Source organism: Hyperoodon ampullatus, assembly GCF_949752795.1.
Source record: "Hyperoodon ampullatus genome assembly, chromosome: 8".
In the NCBI taxonomy this organism is placed as follows: domain Eukaryota; kingdom Metazoa; phylum Chordata; class Mammalia; order Artiodactyla; family Ziphiidae; genus Hyperoodon; species Hyperoodon ampullatus.
This window is the reverse complement of record NC_136921.1, coordinates 86,903,766-86,929,320: the sequence shown is the minus strand read 5'-3', so window position 1 is coordinate 86,929,320 and position 25,555 is coordinate 86,903,766. Positions and strand designations below refer to the sequence as shown.

Below are 25,555 nucleotides of genomic sequence, written 5' to 3'. Positions count from 1 at the left end.
GTTTGTAGAGCAGCTTTAGGTTCACAGAAAAGTTGAGTGGAAAATTACGTTACTTTTTAAATTCACGTGATAATAAGTTGTAGAGACAGGATCCAAAATCAAATCTTTACCAGTTGCTTTTTCTGATATATAATCACTCTCTAGATATTAAGAAGCATATTATTCTAAGCACAAGATCTGACATTTCACTAGATACAAAACTGAACCTCTTGCTGCAATGTGAAGGACTAACACTGTGGGACTCAACTTGCAACAAACACTGGAGGATGTTCAATCCTTTCTTACTCTATAATCTCCCACTTTAACATTGTTATAGTAAGAATTCCCTAAATTCATTTTTTTTTTTTTGCGGTACGCGGGCCTCTCGCTGTTGTGGCCTCTCCCGTTGCGGAGCAGAGGCTCTGGATGCGCAGGCTCAGCGGCCGTGGCTCGCAGGCCCAGCTGCTCCGCGGCATGTGGGGTTTTCCCAAACTGGTGCATGAACCCGTGTCCCCTGCATCGGCAGGCGGACTCTCAACCACTGCGCCACCAGGGAAGCCCGCTAAATTCATTTTTTAAAATGCTATTTCTGTCAATTGCTTTTGCTCTTCTTCCTATAATCTTTCAATCTTGCTTTAGGATTACATTTCCACACTGCATGATCCTTTCATATACTTTCAGAAAATTAAGGAAGTAGATACCCAATTAAACATAAATCCACACAGTTCTAAACACAACTCATTGGTCACTTTTGGAGGATAAACTTGTTATTTTAAAAGCTGGTAAATACAGAGAACAAATCAAACATTTAACTTTTCAGGATGAGGTCTATCAGGGTAATCAAATACTTGATGAGAAAGTTTCTTTCTGTAGATATCTTCTAGCTAATAAACGCAGAAGGAATGACTGAATTAAAATATTACCATTTTGCAAACTCTTAATGAGCTAATGGAGCCAAGTAATGATCACCAGTGGCCACTAACATCACAAAAAGCAATACTCTAGGAAGTATTCTTGCCCAAAACAAGAACAACAACAAAAAGTGTAACCTAAATCAAGTCAGGCCTTGGATCTAACTGCCAGTTAATAGAGGAACATTTTGGGGCTTCCCTGGTGGCACAGTGGTTGAGAGTCTGCCTGCCGATGCAGGGGACATGGGTTCGTGCCCCGGTACGGGAGGATCCCACATGCCACGGAGCGGCTGGGCCCGTGAGCCATGGCCGCTGAGCCTGCGCGTCCTGAGCCTGTGCTCTGCAGCGGGAGAGGCCACAACAGTGAGAGGCCCGCGTACTGCAAAAAAAAAAATAGAGGAACATTTTAAATGACTCCACTGGAAATACAGTCAGCAAAATCCAGAATGTGGAAAGCTCCGTTAGGGCAGACTGCCGAGTCAGTTGCTTCAACAAATAAATTTCAAGAAAAAAAAACTGGGAAAATAAACTTACTGAATAAAAAAAAAAATTGACATCCTCTTCTAGCCATGTTGGCATAACTGGTACTAGAATTCCTTCCTGCCTTAAATGACTAGACAACTAGACAAAACGTGAAGGAGCTATTTTTCGGCATTGGCTGCTGAACAATGTAGGACAGTGAACCTTGAGGGTAAAGAAGTACACAAGGTGAGCCCAGATTGGCTCCAGTGTTCTGCCTGGGGAAACCATCCCAAATGTGGCCTTGGGAGATGGAGCCCAAGCCAAGCACAGCCCCTCACTGTTTACTTAGGGAGGCAGAGAGCAGAGGGCCGCCTGCTGAAGCAGCTGGAATTTGTGCGGTACTGAGGGTTCTGGGAAACAGAGAGGCACAAGGCCTACCGGACAGCGGCTGGTGCAAGGCTGAGAGCTGAATAGAGATTCCAGAGGTTGCAGGGCTGGGAGAAGTTGAAGTCTTAGCCCAACCCGAGTAGACGGGCCTCACTGAGCCCCACAGGCATTCAACTGGGACCAGAAAGATCAACTGGGCCCTCAGTGGAATAAGAACCACGCACATGCAGAGCAAGGGTGGGCAAATTAAGACCTGTGAGCCAAACCCGGCTCACTGTCTTTCTTATAAATAAAATTTTATTGGAATATAGTTATGCTCATTTGTTTATATACTGTCTATGCTGCCTTTGTACTATATTAGCAGACTTGAGTAGCTGCAGTAGAGACGATAGGGCCCACAGAAGTTTAAGGTATTTACTATCTGGCCCTTTATAGAAAAAGTTTGCTGAACTCTGCACTAGAGTAAGAGCCACACTCTAGTACTAAGAGCAAAACAAACAGATCCACCCTACCAAAGAAGAAAACCATGCCTGGCAGAACAGCATAATCTCCACAAGGTATTATCCACTTGGGAAGAATATACAATTACATATATGAAGAACAGAAAAATTTGATCCACAGTCAAGGAAAAAAAGTCAATAAAACAGAAAAAGACCCTGAGATCACCCAGATGACAGATTAACAGATAAGGACTTTAAAGCAGCTGTTATAAATATGTATGTACAAGTACATAAAGGAAAAGACGGACGTGAGTAAACAGCTGGGAAACCTCAACACAGAAATGGAAACTATAAGAAAAGAACCAAATGTAAATTCTAGAACTGATAAGTGCAATATATGAAGAAAATTTTAAAGGCTCCTGGCTTTTGGAGATACATAATGAAAAATCTACAGATGAAATTATATATCTGAGATGTGCTTCAAAATAATCCAGCTTGGGGAAGGGAAGTGGCTGGGGGTAAAGATGAAACAAGAGCTGCCATAAATGGATGACTATTGTAACTAGGTGATGGGTATGTACTGCTCTCTCCACTTTTCTGTATGTTTGAAATTCTGCACATTCAAAAGCTAAAAAAGAAAACCCAATCTCTACAAGAAAAAACTATTTTAACTGAAAAACAAGATAATGTTCAAATGAAGCTTTGCATATATCTTATTCTCCTCCCATCTTGCCAAATTCCCAAAGATACATAGCATCCACTCTGCATTTTCAAAGATTCCCAATGCTTGGGGAAAGTGAACATTTCATAAAAACTGTGAATACTTATGTAGGTGAATGCCATTCTCTCTATCTTTCTCTCTCTTTCTTTCTCTCTCTCTCTGTATGTTCTACACTTTGACACACATGGATATATCAATATTTGATTTCATAAAATGAGATTATATGAAATTGCTCTATAACTTGCATTTTCCAAATAATATACGTTGTGAATATCATTCCATGTCAACAAATAGAGCTCAACATCTTTTTTTTTTTTTGGTTAATGACTGCACAGCATTTATCATTGAGGGTCTACATGCCCTGTACTGTGTATTAAAGTTCATAATTTCAATGGGAGACAGGAACTATGCATTATAGAAAGCTATTTCAAGCAGAGGGAAAACATAAGAGCACACATGGCTTGAGGGACAAGTCTGACTTTAGGGAATTCAGGGTCATGATTTGATTGTGAAGTATGCTTTAATTTATGTAGTAACAAGCCATATCATAACAGAGTTTATTTGTATTTGTATTAAGGTACTTGTTAAAAAAATGATATAGTAAAAATCCATCTCCATTCTCAGCTATCAACACGAATAGAGTTTAAGTCACAGGAAGCTCCTTATTAATAGTATTGATATTTTCCAAATCATCCATGGCCTGCATCCCAAAAGCTGATTTCTAAGTTGGTTTGATGAAACTGAGGATACATTTTCCTACTGAAGCTATACAAAACAGTAAGGATCTCAGGTCAGTTGACAAAAGTTTAAAGTACCTAATTTATGGTGTAAAATAGCCCCTCCCCTACCTGGAGGTTAAATTTTTGAAAAACCACTATCATAAGAAAATTCTTAGTGGAAGAATCTATGGCCTCAGAGTCACAGATGAACAAAAGCACTTGTAAAAATTTGTACATTTGTTAAAAAAAAGACAAGAATAATAAAATATTAGTAGCATTATATGCATCTTAAATTACAGTAATGAGTATATATAAGTAATTTCCAGTTACCATTCCTTGATCATGGAAATCTTAAAGGTGTTCCTTTCCTATATTATAAATTACATAGACTTTTTGCTTTGTTGCAGAGAATATGCACAGTAAAAGAAATTTTTCCCTTGGGTCTGGTCCCATTCAAACATTTGATACCTTTTGTATTTGCTTGGTTGTTTTTTTCTTTTATACAGTTTGAAAAAAAAGGTTTGGAAAATAAAAATGCTATCTTCTCAATGTATAAAATTCAAACACATCAATTATGAAGAAAGTAAAAATCAGTACAATCTCACCATCTGGAAATAACAGCTACGAACACTTGGGTGAGCATCATGCTAGATATTTCTTTGGGCATATATACATATAAGGAAACAAAGATACAAACTTTATGTAAGTGGGATTTACTGTTCTATACCAGCCTTTTCTCCTCTATGCATGTCCATGACTTTTTAAGTCTACAGTATATCTACATCATCTTTTTAATGGCTGCACAGCATGCCATTGCATGGATAAACTATAATTTATTTAGTCATTCTCTTACCAATGGACATTTCAGATTATGGTGAATATTTCCCAATTACCATTATTATAAAGTTACATTCTTATTTATCCATCTTTGTATACTCATCCTATTGTTCTCTCAGGATAAATTCCTAAAAGCAGAATTGTTAGGTAAAAAGTATGTATACCTTACACCTTGATACACATTGCCACACAGCCCTCTGGAAAAGCCAAACTATTTCACACACCCACCAACTGTGTCTTTCTTAGACATTCTGCTGGACTTGCCCACAATCTGCCCCCTCTCCTCTCACTGGCATCAGTTCCCTCCACATGGACTGTGGAAGGACAGCAGGATAGTGATTAGGTCCAAGGGTTTACTTCCATCAGCTTCCTTCATCTCTCCCATGACTACACTGCTTAAGCCTTAAGCACTTCTCTTTTAGATTTCTTCCCTTCCCCCTCCCAACTTCTTTTTTCTAATTATCTCCAGTAAGTCTGACTCACAACTCAAATTACCTGGAATTCTCACAGTTGCCCAAAAAGGTATACAGAAGTAACACTGCCTTACATTAATCTTGGAGGGAGATGGACTATAAAAGGGGGTGGGGGCAGGGAATAAAGTCACTAACTAGGCCGGTCATATGACAAAAACTGACATTTTGAGATAAATTATTCTTTAGGCCTACCATATAACTTTTGTGAACAAATGCTTCTACAGGAGGTTGCAGTCTGAAAGGTCTTTCATTTGGTTATGAAACTGAGTACTTACTATGTGCACACATTGTATGCCAGGTTTTGGGAAGACAGAGATGAAGAAGATAAGATTCTTGTCTCTAAGAAGTTCCCATTCTAGCAAGGGAGATGTAGGTGTAAACAAATACTTTTCAGATAAGTGTGCATACTCTGATTCAGGGTAATAAGTGTTGTGATAAAGGCATGCCCTGAGTGCTATGTAAGCAGACTGGGTTAGTTTAGCCTGGGCAGAGGCAAATACAGCTTCAAAGGAGAGATGGCATTTAAGCGTGGCCTTGAAGGATGAATGGTTTGCTGGGTGAAAAAAGACATTGCAGGCAAAGCAATTAAGGAGGTACACAATGGCAAACCTTAGCAGAGATATGAGGTTAGGAAACTGGCAGGACCTGAGGCTGAAAAGGTAAACTGAGGCCAGACTGAGATGGTGCTATCCTTCGATGCTGAGGGATTCAGACTATCCCAGCAATGAAGAGTCCCCAGAGGTTTTTTTAGTAGGGAAGCATCATAATCAGATCTGAATTTTAGAAAGACAGCTGGGTGTGGGGAAGAAGATGGACTGAGGTGGAGACCAGTTACAGGGGATGGTAAAGAATTATACCCAGACCATGCAGAAAACTGGAGGCATCCAAGAAATGGGATTTCCTGACTCACTGGACACAGACACTGAAGGCAGTGGTGGGGACCAAAAGCCCTTAAATACTTACACTTAGGTACTACCTGGATGGCGATGTCATTAATGGAGACAGAGTATATATGCGGAGAAGCAGATGTGCAGGAAAATATTCATTTCCATATTGGACTTGTTGAGCTTAAAGGGCCTGTGAGACATCTAGGAAAAGATACCCAACAGAGAGCTGGCATTCAGGCCTGATGCTCAGTTCCAGGAGATCCTCTGTTGATTTTTAAAAACTGACAGTCATTGAGTTAGGTAAATTTGATTGCTGACAACAAAGAGAGGAAACAGGGATGAGGGCTTAGAACAGAATCCTGGGGAACACTAATATTTAAAGACCTAGAAGTAGAAGAAGAGTCTAGTGGAAGTCTGGGAAAATCAGAGAAACAGGAGGCAAGCCAGGAGAGACTGGCTCATAAAAGGAACAAGAGTGTAAAAGAGAAAATATGCCCCCTTCTTTGCCTTCACCATTCCTTCCCATACTCACTGGGCAAAGGATCTTATGTGCCAGCTTCGAGAGCTGGAACAAAGATTCTAATAAAGTGGGAACTGGGAGTGAGAGATTAAGCAAGGAGAGCACTCCTGGGGCCCCAGGGTAGGGATTTTGCACGTGATCAGGGATTTAGTGTCAGTGCTAATACCAGAAGTACCTTCATCCCTAAAAGGCTCTTGTTACCTTCTCTCTACCTTCCAAGAGACTAATCCATCCTTTCCGCTTTCCAATGTCACTACTTATAGTTTCCACCCATCCCTTAGCCCATGATAGAAGAGAACAAATTTGGCCAAGCTGCAGGGCTTGCGGGATCTTGAGCGGGATCTTAATTCCCTGACCAGGGACTGAACCCATGCCCTCGGCAGTGAAAGCACCCGGTCCTAACCACTGGACTGACAGGGAATTCCTCAGAAGAGAACAAGTCTTAACAGCCTCTCAATTCAGTAAGCTCTTGAGCCAGGTACTATGCTTATAGATAGAGATATAGATAAGACACGGTTCCTGCTCAACAAGAATTAACAATCTAGTTAGGAGTGGGGATGGAGAGAGGAAGTAGGTAACTACTATACAGAGGGTGTACTGTGATTAAAGCTACAATGAGCTGGAGAGTCATGAGAGAAACCTTATGCCCTTCTTAAGGTTAAAAAATCTCTTCTGGGGCTTCCCTGGTGGCACAGTGGTTAAGAATCTGCCTGCCAATGCAGGGGACACAGGTTTGATCCCTGGTCCGGAAAGATCCCACATGCCGCGGAGCAACTAAGCCCGTGTGCCACAACTACAGACCCTGTGCTCTAGAGCCTGCGAGCCAAAACTACTGAGCCTGCGTGCCACAACTACTGAAGCCCGCACACCTAGAGCCCATGCTCCACAACAAGAGAAGCCACTGCAATGAGAAGCCCACACACCACAACGAAGAGTAGCCCCCGCTCACCACAACTAGAGAAAGCTCACGCGCAGCAACAAAGACCCAACGCAGCCAAAAATAAATAAATTAAAAAAAAAATCTCTTCTTCCCATTTTCCAAGAGGGAAAGGTGCACATAGATGCTGATGATAAATCCTGGCACATAAAGCCTTATAGTGGATTAATTTACATCAATCTAAAAGGGTGAAAAGGAGGAAGAGAGAAAAGAGAGGACTCTTCATAAATTTACCCTTCATTTTCAACCCTGGGGGGCGGAGAGCAGGTGGTACAGGACAACCTGTCTGCAATGCATAATAAAAGTAATCATGAATAGCCCATAAAGGGGCCTTTCCCTATCACTAAATCTCTTCCTGATGACATATTTTCCCTCCCTCTTCTAATCAGAAGATCCCCCTCTTCTAGTCAGAAGATAACCCTCTTGTGGGGTATAGTGGGATGGGTTACTATAGCTATTTCTGTAATAGCTTTTTCCAAGACTGTCTGAACCACCATTTGTCAAAATCATAAGTGACAAAAAAGATGAATATGTTATTTCTATACTCTGCAAAGAGATTATATACATATGCATACATATATGTGTGTGTATATAACACGTGTGTGTGGGGGGGGGTTGGCTCCTCCTCTACCTTGACTATCTGCCCAGATCCTCTTCACCATTACCTGCAGTGCACAAAAAAGAAGTATAAACACCATTATTTCTTGTCAAAAGAGGAAACAGAAGAAAAGTAACTTGATTAGTAAACAGAGTTTGGATTGGAACCCAGATCTTAAGAGATGTAAATTGGTGCTCTTTTCACAAGGCTGTACTCTCACACTGGCCTCCACTCTCCCTTCCATCCAGTCCAAAATACTGCCTACATCACCTTCCCTTTACACATCTCTCACCTCATATCTTCCTGTGGCTCCTTAGTCATCTCCACTAACACTGTATTACACTGAAAGACTGAGGTCTATCTGCCTACCAACCTCCTTCCTCTCTAAAACCATCTTCCTTTTTACTTCTCACACATGCTCATCATACTTGTCCTGTCTCATCTGAACTTTGCAAACTGATTTCTGTGAAGAGACCATGCCATGCAGGGCAGAAGAATGAGCACTTAAAAAAAAAAAAAAAAAGAAAAGAAATCAGTGCCATGTTCAAATGCCCATTTTGCCTCTTACAATCTGTGCAATCTTAGTCTTATTACTTAACCTCTTTGTCTCACTTTTCTCATCAGCAGAGAATGCCTAACTCACTGGGTTTTAAAAGGTAGCTAGCATATGTTAGGTGCTTAACACAGTATCATGTACTTCAAAAGCACTTAATAAACTGTAGCTATTTACTGTGAAAATAATATTTGCTTCACAGGACTGTTGGTCCTACATGCCTGAAACCTAAATAGTCCTTGAAAATATTTTAATTCCCTTCTTCCCCCATCCTTGAAACAACTTCCTAGTTCTTTCCAACAAAGATTCAGAAACCGGTTCAAATCCAACAAAGATTCACCTGCAAAAGTATTTGCACATTTACTAAAATCTCACCACTCACACAAGAGTAACACCTACTGAAAGCTAGCCAGACAAAATTTCTCCTCTTCTTAACTTTAAGTCAATGGAAGAGAATAATCACATTTTGAAAGTTCCCCAAAAGACATGTTGTATCATGCCAACGGATACAAATTGCTTTCTCTGCGGCAATTGGGTGTCCAGGCGCATTTCAGTTACTGTAGGTTCATCGCTCTGCCCCAGGAATAAAAAAGTTTGCTACAGCAATCACACAACTGACGTGGGCGAAGAAAACCTCAGACAATGTCCCATAAATCTCAAGGAGGGACTGCAAATAGATGCCACGCAGTGACGTGATCTAGGCAAGTGACAAATGAACACCTGTGGGTATGTTCCTGTGGCAATGTGTCATCGTGTGTCTGCGTGTGTCCGCAGAACTGAAAGCACATTCGTGTGCGCCGAGATGTCTGATCGCGGACGTGTACTCCTTTGAACCCGACTGCACAGCCAGGGAGCGACAGTGAGAAGCCCCGCGGGGCTGTCCTCCAGGTGCTTACCTCTACGGACGAACAGGTGGACGCCGCCGGGCGCCGCCATGTTGGCGTCGGTCACGTGGCCGCGAGCTCTCGCCCCCACCCCCCGCTCGTCCCGCCCCGCCCCGCCCCGTCCCGCCCCGCCCGTTGGAGCCGTCCAGTCGCAGCCGTGCCGAAGACCGGAGGCGCCGAGGCCGCCGGAGAGGGAGTGCGCGTGCGCGGCGGGGGCTGACTGCGGGAGCCCAGGTGGCGGAGCGGCTCGGGCACTGGGGCCAGTAGGGGAACCCGCGGCCGGCCGAGCCCGCTCCGGCCGCGAGAGACGGGCTGCAGCCGCGGTTCGCGCGCTCGCTCTGAGCCCCCGCGCCCAGGTGGGATGGAAGAAGCCTGTCAGGTAAGCGTGGTATCCAATATTTGTAGCATCAACATTTTGGTGCATGGAAACGTAAAGTTGGGAGGAAAAAATAAAGCACAGTCTAGCGTTCAACATAGCACTTTGCATCGTCTGCCCTTTGTTGCAAATTATTTCCCTGGATTCGATTGAAAGGTAAAATTTGGTTCAAAGTCACCAGCTGCCCCTTTGCTGTCCCAGAATCTACATTACTCAGCAGAGACAACAGACAAGACAGGATCTGTGTGCAGCTGCAAAATCTATTCTGAGTACCACAGTGGGTATATTCAGGGGACTTCTCCTTCCTCAAGGACACCTCGAGCTCAGCGGTATTAAGTGGAGTCTTAATCCTAAATGTGACTTTTAACAATGAGAGGATGACGTCTGCCAATTGCGCTGCCGAAAGATGAAGCCTACAGAAAGAAGGCCAGTTATGAATCAAGTGAGGGAGCTGATGTATCCCTAGTGATGACAGTGAATTTACCAAATTCGCTGTTCCTCTTATCTGCATTCTGGGGCAGATTTCCATTCTGTCATAGACCAGGTATTAATCATCTTGGTAGCTTGGTACCCAGCAAAGAACCTGATATTCAAGGAATGTCTGGTGAAGGAATTGAACTCTGCATGGACCCAGTCAAACCAAGAATGTAACAGTCTCTAAATGCAGTGAAGATTGATAAGGATTCTTGGTGAACATGTGTGATGTCTCCTAATTAATATTTAAGAATTTAATTTAACTACACACTCCGTGAAAAACCCAGACAATTCAGAAATGATTTTTTTTTTTTTTTTTTTTTTTTTTTTTTGTGGTACGCGGGTCCCTCACTGCTGTGGCCTCTCCCGTTGCGGAGCACAGGCTCCGGACGCGCAGGCCCAGCGGCCATGGCTCACGGACCCAGCCACTCCGTGGCACGTGGGATCTTCCCGTACCTGGGCACGAACCCGTGTCCCCTGCATCGGCAGGCAGACTCTCAATCACTGCACCACCAGGGAAGCCCTCAGAAATGACTTTTTAAAGAAAGGGTAAATCCCCTTCCTCACCCTCTCTACACACCACAATCCCAGTATTTAGTCAGCCACTGTGTGTGTCATTCCATGCCTTTTACAGGCAAATGTGTGTAAAGATTTTAAATGGAATCACATACTTACTGTTGCAACTTGCTTTTCCACTCATAAACATCAAATCTTAGAACACTTAGAGCTCATTCTTTTTAATGACTACATAGTCCTGATGTTTTTACTTTTTTTTCACATCTTTATTGGAGTATAATTGCTTTACAATGGTGTGTTAGTTTCTGCTGTACAACAAAGTGAATCAACTATACGTATACATATGTCCCCATATCCCCTCCCTCTTGCATCCCCCTCCCACCCTCCCTATCCCACCCCTCTAGGTGGTCACAAAGCACCGAGCTGATCTCCCTGTGCTATGTAGCAGCTTCCCACTAGCCATCTATTTTACATTTGGTAGTGTATATATGTCAATGCTAGTCTCTCACTTCATCCCAGCTTCCCCTTCCCCGCCGTGTCCTCAAGTCCGTTCTCTACGTCTGCATCTTTATTCCTGCCCTGCCATTAGGTCCATCAGTACCGCTTTTTTAGATTCCATATATATGCGTTAGCATACGGTATCTGTTTTTCTCATTCTGACTTACTTCACTCTGTATGACAGACTATCCCTCTACTGGGTATGTACCCTGAGAAAACCATAATTCAAAAAGAGTCATGTACCACAATGTTCATTGCCGCACTGTTTACAACAGCCAGGACATGGAAGCAACCTAAGTGTCCATCGACAGATGAATGGATAATGAGGATGTGGTGCATATATACAGGGGAATATTACTCAGCTGAAAGAGGAACAAAATTGAGTTATTTGTAGTGAGGTGGATGGACCTAGAGTCTGTCGTACAAAGTGAAGTAAGTCAGAAAGACAAAAACGAGAGTGAGTTTGGGTAGTTCATTAGAGGACACATCTATACTTCTTGCAGACCCAGTTTTGTATGCTTTTGGGTCACCTTGAAAGATAAAAAGAAAAAATGTTTTCCACTGAGGTAAATAAAATATACAAGGATGAGAATGAAAAGTACTCTTTCAGGTGACTTCAAGCCCTCCTTTTTCAAATGCAGATCAATTCCAAGGAGAGAGTTTTTGAACGTGCTAATCTGTCCTCAGTGTAACTGAAGGCAACAATCTGAGCGCAGGAAAGGAGCCTGAGAGTTAGCAGAACACCGAGTCTCAAGAAGTGTGCAAAAAAAAAAGAAACCTAGAAGTCCCTAGAGAACTGTCAGAAGACATTAAGCCCAATTTCAAACACATCTGAGATAGAACACATGTTCATGTGATTCAGCTCAGCCAATCCTTGGAAAACCAATGCACAATTTATTCCCCTGCAACTAGAAGGAAAAGGAAAAGGACACACTATGAGAACTCAGGTGGCACCACCATAGTGGAATCCAGTGAGGAAATTTCCAGTAAGTTCAGCAAGGATGTGGATATGCAGGATGAGCTAGAAATGAAGCAGACATGAACTTTCACAGGTGATAGCTTGTGCACCGATTCTTGATTTAGCTTCTTTCATCACATCCTTCGGACCTTAGAAAGATTAAGAACTGCCAGCATGTGTCCTCCAAAATCATCAATTTATGAGATATATGCATACTGATCAACGGTATAAGAAAGGGCTGGACCCCTGACATAAGATCCGTGGCAATTCTAACATCTATGATCCTGGGTGTTAGGGCATTAGATTGCTTTCATTTAGTTGAGTAACTACTACTGACTCACTTCTCTACTCCATTTCTGCCCATCTTCCCATCTGTGAAATGAAGGTTAATTATGTTGTGGCACTTCATTGATTTGAACTCCCACCATTATTCAGATTTTGTACTTGTGTTTCTTGAAAAAAAAAGTTGAATAATTTTTTTAAACCAGGGTTCAAGAAATAAAGTATAACTTCCTAATACCTTCAGTTTCTGTGTCGCGAAATTCATTCTTAAATGTTAAAATATTTTTATTAATTGTGATTAATTATTGCTTTATAGGTCTTTTACCTTGGTTTTTAAAAGATTGTCTTATTAGCATCTTTTAAAATCTAATCTTCTTTTATTAAAGAAATAAATCAGAAATAAATTCCGACATTCTCATTTTTAAAAAGTCATTTTTTTCTTTCCTCCTTCTTCTACTTAATGATAGTTTATTTTAGACTTATATTACATAACTTCTTCAAAAGCTGTATATAAATTTGTGATAAAATTGAAATTATATTGGTTTCTATAATGTAGATACTGAATTTGTAATTCAGATTAACAATTTAAAATGCTCTAGGGATTATGCTACATGAAGTAAATCTCTTTTTTTTTCAATAAATTTATTTATCTTTGGCTGTGTTGGGTCTTCGTTGCTGCTCACAGGCTTTCTCTAGTTGCAGCGAGCAGGGGCCACTCCTCGTTGCAGTGCGTGGGCCTCTCACTGTGGCGGCCTCTCCTGTTGCAGAGCACGGGCTCCAGGCACGCAGGCTCCAGCAGTTGTGGCACATGGACTCAGCACTTGTGGCTCAAGGCACCAGAGCGCAGGCTCAGCAGTTGCAGCGCATGGGCTTAGTTGCTCCATGGCATGTGGGATCTTCCCGGACCAGGGCTCGAACCCATGTCCCCTGCGTTGGCAGGTGAATTCTTAACCACTGCGCCACCAGGAAAGTCCCAGTAAATCCTTTTAAAAATAAATTTTGCTTTGTAATACATCATCCTGTAACTTGTTACACAGTTTAAATTTTTAAGTACTTATGAAGATTACTTATAATGCAAGATACTTAAAAACATAGACTATAAAATAAAGACTAAGGTGCTTACATATCTATAGAAGAAGCTTGTTACATATGAACACATAAGACTAACTGAAATAAACTGGTGTTTCCTACTAGGCACAAAGCAGGCTCTGTGGCCTGCTGGGGGAAACTGGTGCCCTGGGACCTGCACAGCTTCAGTAGGGCTGTCATTTAGCCTCAGGAGCCTTCATTCTCCCTTCCTGAGCTTGCTTCTCAGTTTTGCCATCTGAATCAGAAAAATTAGCCTTTTCGTTTAATATCAGGATCGTTTCTTAGCAGTTTACTCTATGGCTTGAGAAGAATATTTCCCATCCTGCCCTCCAATGTGTTCAGTTTTAGTGTGAGGAAATACTTTTATTTATTTACATTTTTTAAAGCTTTTAAAATTATTTATTTGTTTGTTTGTTTGTTTGTTTATTTTTGGCTGCATTGGGTCTTTGTTGCTGCGTGCGGGCTTTCTCTAGTTGCGGTGAGCGGGGGCTACTCTACATTTTATTTAAGTCAAATGAACGTTCTTTCCATGAACTTGGAGTCCTGCATAAACATAATCTGCACATATAACAAGGAGCTGTCTAAGCTGACTGGACCCCTCTAAAGTTAAGGTCCAGCTTCAAATGATTCTATGTTCAGGCAGAAAGTTTCTAGGGCACTCTCAGCCAACTTGCTGGTAGAATATTGTTTCCTATACCAGTCACTTGAGACAATGATGGAGATGTTACTGGGTAATCTAGGGCGGCCCTTAGAGAAAATGTGTAAATGCTCCATGTTTTCTTGAGGAAAAGTAGTGTCACGTGCAAGAGGATCTGTCCGTGCTGTTTGTGCCCTGCTTCCTTCGTCTCTAGCAGTGTCAAGAGGAAGCCAGGAGGCAGCGGAGGGGGGCTGGCATCATGTGTGACCCTCCTGCCTCCCCATTTTTGATTTGTATAATGACGTTTTCTAGACCATGTAATTCCTAGGCAAATGAAACTTTAGGTTCCACCCCCTTCTAACAAGATTGCCCTACCTGAGCCCCTCCTACATAGAAATTCTGAAGATTCTGTGGCTCTCCAGCCATTTATAGGCCTAATCCAAGTGGGCTCAGCAAGTAGCATGCTGCACCCTCCCGAGCAGCCTGTCACTGTGATTAAGCAGAGTGGAATGGGATCAGATAGGGCTAACTTAGCTGTAGGGTAAGACCAAACTTTGTCTCAAGGGAGTTGTTGCTCTCAGGCACAGTATGGCCCACATTCATTTAAAGCCGCTCCAACCTCTTGGCTTGAAAGATATTATGGGAGATTTGTAAGCAGAAATAGTGCTTCAGCATAACAGCCTGTCCATCGTTGGAGCAGCAGGCCGCCTGGAATGGTGGCAGGGGCCAAGGGAGGGAAGAGATGGGAAGGCCATAAGGAAGAGGATGGGGGTGGTCCCAGACCTCACTCACTGATGCATCTGAGTTTTATCTTTTTTTTTTAATTGAGGTATAGTTGATTTACAATATTTTATTAATTGCAGGTGTACAACATAATGATTCAAAATTTTTATGGATGATACTCCATTTATAGTTATTATAGTATATTGGCTGTATTCCCTGTGTTGTACAATGTATCCTTGTAGCTTATTTACCTTACGCATAGAAGCTCGTACCTCTTAATCCCCTACGCCTATCTCTTGCCCTTCTCCCCTTCCCTCTCCCCACTGGTAACCACTCGTTTGTTCTCTGTATCTGTGAGTCTGTTTCTTTTGTGTTATACTCACTAGTTTGTTTTATCTTTTAGATTCCACATATAAGTGATAACATACAGTATTTGTCTTTCTCTGTTTGACTTATTTCACTAAATATAATATACCCTCCAGGTCGATCCACGTGTTGCAAATGGCAAACTTAAATTCTTTTTTATGACTGATAGTATTCTGTTGTACATATACCACATCTTCTTATCCATTCATCTGTTGATGGATACTTAGGTTGTTTCTTGGCCATTGTAAATAATGCTGCTGTGAACATTGGGGTGCATGTATCTTTTCAAATTAGTGTTTTTGTTTTCTTCGGATATATACCCAGGAGTAGAATTGCTGGATCATATGGTAGTTCTATTTTTAGTTTTTTGAGGAACTAACGCACTATTTTTCACAGTGGCTGTTGAGTTTTATCTTGAGGGACAGGGCTTCCCTGACCTCATTTCTTGGCTCTAAGGGAAGCTGGGTTAAAGCAGAAGTGGTGTATTTGCCCCATGAAATCTAAATAAAAACGTGTGCCGTTATCGACTATCATCCATTCTCAATTAGTAAGCCCTGGAAAAGTAGCACCTGCTTACACACTTCTGGAGAATGAAGAATTCCAGGCAGAGTAAGGAAGAAAGGCAAAAAGTTTCCAAGAGAATTTAGTGATCAATCAGCCAATCAATAAATACTTAAGTGCCTACTCTAGACTCCAAGGAGATGTGATATTACTTTTGTTCTTAGGAAGCCAGTTGGAAAGCTGAGACTAACATGCTCACAAAATTGTCCATAAAGAAAGACCAAGTACTCTTGAGACTATAAGCCTCTTAGGAGCAACACCAGGTGTGAGGGGTCACAGATTTTGGCTATCCCTGGCTGCCAAGAACTGAGAAAAATGCTGAACTCTAATTATATAAATTCCCAGGAACTTGCACCTGTTAAAATCCTTACTGCAAAGATGAAGGTGAAAGGGAAATAATGCTTCCTTTACCATCTCTAATCCACATTTGTAAAAAAAGAGAAAGGAAAACGCTCTCAATCTCATTGTTAGAATTTTTTAAAGTCTGTTTTGGTTTTTCTTTTGTTTACACATGTATGTAATATGTGCTCTTTAAAAACATTTTAAAAATACGGAAGTGTGAAATATAGAAAGTAGAAGTTCCCCAGAAAAGCTCTTCCCAGGTAATCACTGTTAATATGTTGCTATGTATTCATCCAGAGTTCTTTCTGTGCATATACCATTTGCTGAACTTTCTAAGGGAAGTTACCTGTTTTACTGTGACTAGTCACATATCTATATAGGATAAAAGACAGACTAGGCAAAGCACATGTGAGAGGGAAGGAATGGCTAGTATTACCTATGTCTTTGTTGCTGTCTACTGTACATTCTCTTTTCCTTTTGCCTTCACTCTGCCCTTGTTTCTCTTCTTCCAATGTTTCCACCCTTCTATAAGATTACTCCTCTTACTGTTTTTTCCCTTTCCCTCCTGAAATGATGGTACATTCCTGGTTACCTTCTCTTATTTTTTCGTCTTTGCTTACCCTTCTGCTGGGTTTATGGTTCTGTGTTTACTGTAGTGTGTTTGAGTAAACAGTGTCCTGTAGGGTTATGTGAGACCAGTTCATATAGAAAGCAGTTGGACCACTAAGATCAGAGGTTGAAAATATTTGTGATTTTGACATTTCCTACCTAGAAGTATGAAGCAGTACTCCTTGGTCAGTGAACAGTTATGCAGACTACACTGCAGTAAGAATCTCCAAAGTGGAGATTATGAAATAACAAGGGATTTAATAATAGAAAAAGAAAACTAGCCTGTGTCCCTTTTCCCTCTCCCACTCTCCACCTCCACTCCCCAAACTGGCTGACAAACTAAGCAGAAATGCACTACTGCTTAAATTGCATTTCTTAACTTCTTCTACTCGCCTCTCACTCAACAGATTCTGTATTCAAGACGGAAGCTGTTGAAACAAACAAGGGGGCAGATGCTGCCTCGACCTCTCTTCCCATTGAGCTGAGCTCCTCTGGGCTCCCCCCATCCACTTTAACCCAGAGAATAACCTGTCTGGAGAGCATTCTCCTCATCTGAGGCACACACAAACATCACCACGTTTTCCTTTGCTGGAGAAAGGATAAAGGAAGAAAGGCGGCAGCTGCTCCAGGAGCAGAGAGCAAACAAGCCTCACTGTGGTGGTCCCACAGCCTTCACAAAGGGGATTCAGAGAGCTAGGCAAACACACTGCACAGCCCAAGACTTCTGCACAGATTCACCTGCCAGTATTATTCATTAAAGATCTAAAGGACTGTCCAGGTGAACTGAAAGTCTAACCAAAGCACGTTTTCCAACTGGTCTTTTATGGAGTTGGAAGAGGGAGAATACAGTTGAAGAACTGGAAAGGGCTTTAAAGATCACCTAATCCAGCTAGAACTCTCCCCCTCCAATTTTAAGGTAAAGCTAGTGAGGCCCGGAAAGATCATAGGAGAGAAGATTCGCCCCTTTTTCCAGCCTGTGTACATTGAAACACTGGAGGTCTTAAAAATTTTTGTTTTATAAGACATTTATAAGGCATTTCTTGTAGCATTTTACACGCAACAGCTCTTCAGATGTTCATGAGACCGCATTACACTTTTACTGCATTATATTTCTCCACAGGGTTAATGAAAAGACCCCCAAATTATGACATGAAAAATTTCAAAGCATTGGTTTTACATTTAGTGTCTGTTGATTCATAGGGCCAGTGTGTGAAAGATGGGGACGGTTTGCTTTTGGTAGCCAAATAAATTATATGGTAAACTATGGTTCCCTGGAGAATCAGTTTCCAAAGAATAGAACTGAGTATAGCCCCCCCCTTTTTTTTTTAAAGAAACTCTTTACTCTCTTTTGTTTTGGCAAATTCTGCTTTGTGGAAGTCAGGCTGAGCACAATCTCACTGTTTAAAGGTGCCACTTACTGCTTCAGATAAACTTGTTTTTAAAATTTCCTTAGTTTACAGTTGTATTTTATTTGACAATTATATGGAGCTTCAGTTGCTGAACAATATTATTTAAACAAAATTTTATATCAAGGGAACACATATTTGGTTTTAAAAAACATGCAATTATAACAAGGTTTACAACGAAAAGCAGTAGTCTCCCGTCCTACTGTCTCCCAGTTTGACCCGACTCAACCAATCTGAACTGTTTTCATTTCTAGTTACTGCTCAAAGCCATGCCAATTATAGTTGATTATATTTAGACTCTGACTTTCTTTACACTTTTTTTGTAATTTCCTATTCTAATTTGGACCAATTACTTTTGTAGACATGTTATTCAGTTGCCATCCTCAGATTTTTTTTTATTGGAATCAGAATAGTTTTACTATTTCCTGTACTCCACATCTTACATGCTCTGATTTCACCTTCATGCCGTTGAAATAGATCAACTAGTAACTTCATCAGAAAGTGTGTGAAGTAAGTTTTCTGATTTCATAGATTTTCAAAACCACCTTTCTTTTCTCTCACACTTGGGTGTAGGATTCTTGATTCAAAATCATTTTCCATCAGAACTCTGAAATCATTGTTCCATTGTCTTTTAGCATGAAGTATGGCCGATAAGGAGTCTGGTGTTGTTTAAATTCCCCTTGCTCTCCCAAGTTTCCCCCTCTGAAAGCTTTTAGCACTTTTATGCTCAGTGTTTTGAAATTTAATAATGTAGTCTACATGTGGATCCTTTTAGGTAAGTGTTATAGTGGTTTAAAACGCAAGTGAATTATGGTGCCGGGGCTAAAATCCTATCTCTGCCAGCTACTAGCTGTGTGACGTTGGGCGAAATAATCTCCCTCGACCTCTCTTGAGGACGATACCATGTGTGCCTCTGAGGGTTGTTGTGCAAACTGAGATGACTGTTACAAGTGCTTAGCAGATAGTAAGTGCTCCATAAATGCTAGTGATGATTTAATCCTGCTCAACCTTCAGTTAACTCTTCTAATTTGAAGATTCATGTCTGCAGCTCTGAGGAATTGTCCTCCCTTTCTTTGATAATGTCCTTCTGTTTGCTTTTCCTCTCTGAAAATAAGCCAGCTATAAGATTTCCCACATTGATTTCTCTTTTCTCTCATATTTTCTCTTTTTTGATGTTCTGGGGAATTTCTTCAACTTTATACCCCAAGTTTCTGCTGCTTGAATTATAACAATCATTTTAAATTTCTAAGAACTCTTTCTTATTCACTGATTGTTCCTTTTTCATAGTATTGTTTTTATTTCATATATGCAATATCTTTCCCAAGTCTTATTTTGAAAACATAAAAGCATAAAGGTTGGAAGAATCACATAGTGAACACCTGTATATCCCTCCCACCTAGATTCACTAATTTAAAACTTTTGTCATATTTGCTTCATTTCTGTTTATGTACATATGTCTGTGTATGTATGTGTATGCCATTTACACAAACATACTTTTTTCCTGGACCATTTGAATGTCAGTTGCAGATGTCATGACTCTGTTCCTAAATAGTTTAGCATGTGACTTCTAGGAATAAAGACATTCTCCTACACAATCACAGTACCATTATCACAACGATGAAAATTAACAAAATTCCGTATCATCTGAGTCCATATTCAGATTTCTCTATTGTCTCAAATGTGTGCAAAACGTACCAAAATGTAAAATGTCCATGCCTTTTAAAAATTTTTATTTATTTATTTATTTTTGGCTACATTGGGTCTTCGTTGCTGTGCATGGGCTTTCTCTAGTTGTGGTGAGCAGGGGCTACTCTCCCTTGCAGTGCACGGGCTTCTCATTGCGGCGGCTTCTCTTGTTGCGGAGCACGAGCTCCAGTAGTTGCAGCACGTGGGCTTCAGTAGTTGCGGCATGCAGGCTCTAGAGCACAGGCTCAGCAGTTGTGGCGCACGGGCTTAGTTGCTCCACGGCATGTGGGATCTTCCCGGACCAGGGCTCGAACCCGTGTCCCATGCATTGGCAGGCGGATTCTTAACCACTGAGCCACCAGGGAAGCCCCCAAAAATGTTCATGCCTTTTCACTCAGCGATTCCGTCACTATCTTGCATACATACCCCCACCACATGTACAGAATGAGGTGTACACAAGAACGTTCACTGCAGCACTGCTTGTAAGAGCAGAAGACAGGAAAATGCCTTAAATGTCCATCAATATAGGATTGGGTTAAACACACTGAAACCAAACTATGGAATAAATATCCAACAGCTGTTTAGAATCAAGGTGTTTAGAATTGAAGTGTTCTGATATGCACCAATAAAGATATGAGTTAAATTTAACTGGAAAAGATTCTAAGTACTGCATGTAGTATATCACCATTTGTGTTAAAATAAAAAATGATGGCTTTCTGAAACTGATAATTAACTCTAAGGGACAAAAGAGAAACTGGGAAAAGTAATTGCCTCTGGAGAAGTGACCTAGGTGACTGTGTGGAAGGGAGGGCAGTTTACTTCTTATCAAATACTCTTACTCATTTTTTTTTATTAGTTTCTGCTTTATAACAAAGTGAATCAGTCATACATATACATCTGTTCCCACATCCCCTCCCTCATGCATCTCCCTCCCTCCCACCCTCCCCATCCCACCCCTCCAGGCGGTCACAAAGCACCGAGCTGATCTCCCTGTGCTCTGCGGCTGCTTCCCACTATCTATCTACCTTACGTTTGGTAGTGTATATATGTCCATGCCTCTCTTTCCCTTTGTCACAGCTTACCCTTCCCCTTCCCCATATCCTCAAGTCCATTCTCAAGTAGGTCTGTGTCTTTATTCCCGTTTTACCCCTAGGTTCTTCATGACTTTTTTTTTTTTTAATTCCATATATATGTGTTAGCATACGGTATTTGTCTTTCTCTTTCTGACTTACTTCACTCTGTATGACAGACTCTAGGTCTATCCACCTCATTACAAATAGCTCAGTTTCGTTTCTTTTTATGGCTGAGTAATATTCCATTGTATATATGTGCCACATCTTCTTTATCCATTCATCCGATGATGGACACTTAGGTTGTTTCCAGCTCCGGGCTATTGTGAATAGAGCTGCAATGAACATTTTGGTCCATGTCTCTTTTTGAATTATGGTTTTCTCAGGGTATATGCCTAGTAGTGGGATTGCTGGGTCATATGGTAGTTCTATTTTTAGTTTTTTAAGGAACCTCCATACTGTTCTCCATAGTGGCTGTACCAATTCACATTCCCACCAGCAGTGCAAGAGTGTTCCCTTTTCTCCACACCCTCTCCAGCATTTATTGTTTCTAGATTTCTTGATGATGGCCATTCTGACTGGTGTGAGATGATATCTCATTGTAGTTTTGATTTGCATTTCTCTAATGATTAATGATGTTGAGCATTCTTTCATGTGTTTGTTGGCAGTCTGTATATCTTCTGTGGAGAAATGCCTATTTAAGTCTTCTGCCCATTTTTGGATTGGGTTGTTTGTTTTTTTGCTATTGAGCTGCATGAGCTGTTTATAAATTTTGGAGATTAATCCTTTGTCAGTTGCTTCATTTGCAAATATTTTCTCCCATTCTGAGGGTTGTCTTTTGGTCTTGTTTATGGTTTCCTTTGCTGTGCAAAAGCTTTGAAGTTTCATTAGGTCCCATTTGTTTATCTTTGTTTTTATTTCCATTTCTCTAGGAGGTGGGTCCAAAAGGATCTTGCTGTGATTTATGTCATAGAGTGTTCTACCTATGTTTTCCTCTAAGAGTTTGATAGTTTCTGGCCTTACATTTAGGTCTTTAATCCATTTTGAGCTTATTTTTGTGTATGGTGTTAGGGAATGATCTAATCTCATACTTTTACATGTCCCTGTCCAGTTTTCCCAGCACCACTTATTGAAGAGGCTGTCCTTTCTCCACTGTACATTCCTGCCTCCTTTATCAAAGATAAGTTGGCCATATGTGCGTGGGTTTATCTCTGGGCTTTCTATCCTGATCCACTGATCTATCTTTCTGTTTTTATGCCAGTACCACACTGTCTTAATTACTGTAGCTTTGTAGTATAGTCTGAAGTCAGGCAGCCTGATTCCTCCAGCTCCGTTTTTCGTTCTCAAGATTGCTTTGGCTATTCGGGGTCTTTTGTTTTTCCAAACAAATTTTGAAATTTTTTGTTCTACTTCTGTGAAAAATGCCAGTGGTAGTTTGATAGGGATTGCATTGAATCTGTAGATTGCTTTGGGTAGTAGAGTCATTTTCACAATATTGATTCTTCCAATCCAGGAGCATGGTATATCTCTCCATCTATTTGTATCATCTTTAATTTCTTTCATCAGTGTCTTATAATTTTCTGCATACAGGTCTTTTGTCTCCTTAGGTAGGTTTATTCCTAGATATTTTATTCTTTTTGTTGCAATGGTAAATGGGAGTGTTTTCTTGATTTCATTTTCAGATTTTTCATCATTAGTGTACAGGAATGCCAGAGATTTCTGTGCATTAATTTTGTATCCTGCTACTTTACCAAATTCATTGATTAGCTCTAGTAGTTTTTCGGTAGCATCTTTAGGATTCTCTATGTATAGTATCATGTCATCTGCAAACAGTGACAGCTTTACTTCTTCTTTTCCAATTTGGATTCCTTTTATTTCCTTTTCTTCTCTGATTGCTGTGGCTAGAACTTCCAAAACTATGTTGAATAAGAGTGGTGAGAGTGGGCAGCCTTGTCTTGTTCCTGATCTTAGTGGAAATGGTTTCAGTTTTTCACCATTGAGGACAATGTTGGCTGTGGGTTTGTCATATATGGCCTTTATTATGTTGAGGAAAGTTCCCTCTATGCCTACTTTCTGCAGGGTTTTCATCATAAATGGGTGTTGAATTTTGTCGAAAGCTTTCTCTGCATCTATTGAGATGATCATATGGTTTTTCTCCTTCAACTTGTTAATATGGTGTATCACATTGATTGATTTGCGTATATTGAAGAATCCTTGCATTCCTGGAATAAACCCCACTTGATCATGGTGTATGATCCTTTTAATGTGCTGTTGGATTCTGTTTGCTAGTATTTTGTTGAGGATTTTTGCATCTATGTTCATCAGTGATATTGGCCTGTAGTTTTCTTTCTTTGTGACATCCTTGCCTGGTTTTGGTATCAAGGTGATGGTGGCCTCGTAGAATGAGTTTGGGAGTGTTCCTTCCTCTGATATTGTTTGGAAGAGTTTGAGAAGGATGGGTGTTAGCTCTTCTCTAAATGTTTGATAGAATTCGCCTGTGAAGCCATCTGGTCCTGGGCTTTTGTTTGATGGAAGATTTTTAATCACAGTTTCAATTTCAGTGCTTGTGATTGGTCTATTCATATTTTCTATTTCTTCCTGAGTCAGTCTTGGTAGGTTGTGCATTTCTAAGAATTTGTCCATTTCTTCCAGGTTGTCCATTTTATTGGCATAGAGTTGCTTATAGTAATCTCTCATGATCTTTTGTATTTCTGCAGTGTCAGTTGTTACTTCTCCTTTTTCATTTCTAATTCTACTGATTTGAGTCTTCTCCCTTCTTTTCTTGATGAGTCTGGCTAATGGTTTGTCAATTTTGTTTATCTTCTCAAAGAACCAGCTTTTAGTTTGGTTGATCTTTGCTATCGTTTCCTTCATTTCTTTTTCATTTATTTCTGATCTGATCTTTATGATTTCTTTCCTTCTGCTAACTTTGGGGGTTTTTTGTTCTTCTTTCTCTAATTGCTTTAGGTGCAGGGTCAGGTTGTTTACTCGAAATGTTTCCTGTTTCTTAAGGTGGGATTGTATTGCTATAAACTTCCCCCTTAGAACTGCTTTTGCTGCGTCCCATAGGTTTTGGGTCGTCGTGTCTCCATTGTCATTTGTTTCTAAGTATTTCTTAATTTCCTCTTTGATTTCTTCAGTGATCACTTCATTATTGAGTAGTGTATTGTTTAGCCTCCATGTGTTTGTATTTTTTACAGATCTTTTCCTGTAATTGATGTCTAGTCTCATAGCATTGTGGTCGGAAAAGATACTTGATACAATTTCAATTTTCTTAAATTTACCAAGGCTTGATTTGTGACCCAAGATATGATCTATCCTGGAGAATGTTCCATGAGCACTTGAGAAAAATGTGTATTCTGTTGTTTTTGGGTGGAATGTCCTATAAATATCAATTAAGTCCATCTTGTTTAATGTATCATTTAAAGCTTGTGTTTCCTTATTTATTTTCATTTTGGATGATCTGTCCATTGGTGAAAGTGGGGTGTTAAAGTCCCCTACTATGATTGTGTTACTGTCGATTTCCCCTTTTATGGCTGTTAGTATTTGCCTTATGTATTGAGGTGCTCCTATGTTGGGTGCATAAATATTTACAATTGTTATATCTTCTTCTTGGATCGATCCCTTTATCGTTATGTAGTGTCCTTCTTTGTCTCTTCTAATAGTCTTTATTTTAAAGTCTATTTTGTCTGATATAAGAATTGCTACTCCAGCTTTCTTTTGATTTCCATTTGCATGGAATATCTTTTTCCATCCCCTTACTTTCAATCTGTATGTGTCTCTAGGTCTGAAGTGGGTCTCTTGTAGACAGCATATATATGGGTCTTGTTTTTGTATCCATTCAGCCACTCTGTGTCTTTTGGTGGGAGCATTTAGTCCATTTACATTTAAGGTAATTATTGATATGTATGTTCCTATTCCCATTTCCTTAATGGCTTTGGGTTCGTTATTGTAGGTATAGTCCTTCTGTTGTGTTTCTTGCCTAGAGAAGTTCCTTTAGCATTTGTTGTAAAGCTGGTTTGGTGGTGCTGAACTCTCTCAGCTTTTGCTTGTCTGTAAACGTTTTAATTTCTCCATCAAATCTGAATGAGATCCTTGCTGGGTAGAGTAATCTTGGTTGCAGGTTTCTCTCCTTCATCACTTTAATTATGTCCTGCCACTCCCTTCTGGCTTGTAGAGTTTCTGCTGAGAGGTCAGCTGTTAACCTGATGGGGATTCCCTTGTGTGTTATTTGTTGTTTTTCCCTTGCTGCTTTTAATATGATTTCTTTGTGTTTAATTTTTGACATTTTGATTAATATGTGTCTTGGCGTATTTCTTCTTGGATTTATTCTGTATGGCACTCTCTGTGCCTCCTGGACTTGATTAACTATTTCCTTTCCCATATTAGGGAAGTTTTCAACTATAATCTCTTCAAATATTTTCTCAGTCCCTTTCTTTTTCTCTTCTTCTTCTGGAACCCCTATAATTCGAATGTTGGTGCGTTTAATGTTGTCCCAGAGGTCTCTGAGACTGTCCTCTCTTCTTTTCATTCTTTTTTCTTTATTTTGCTCTGCATCAGTTATTTCCACTATTTTATCTTCCACCTCACTTATCCGTTCTTCTGCCTCAGTTATTCTGCTATTGATCCCATCTAGAGTATTTTTCATTTCATT

At 40.5% G+C, this 25,555-nt stretch overlaps 1 protein-coding gene across 1 annotated transcript in view; it reads right to left on the bottom strand.

The window, feature by feature from the left end:
• The window catches only part of METAP1D (methionyl aminopeptidase type 1D, mitochondrial), a gene marked incomplete at its 5' end in the record, with an annotated part of 79,774 nt that extends 70,414 nt beyond the window's left edge, over positions 1-9,360 (bottom strand). Inside the window, one exon of the mRNA XM_079709982.1 lies at positions 9,321-9,360. Within this exon, the coding sequence (XP_079566108.1) occupies positions 9,321-9,360 (40 nt within the window). The remainder of the gene's footprint in view (positions 1-9,320) is intronic.
• Positions 9,361-25,555: the final 16,195 nt, after the last annotated feature.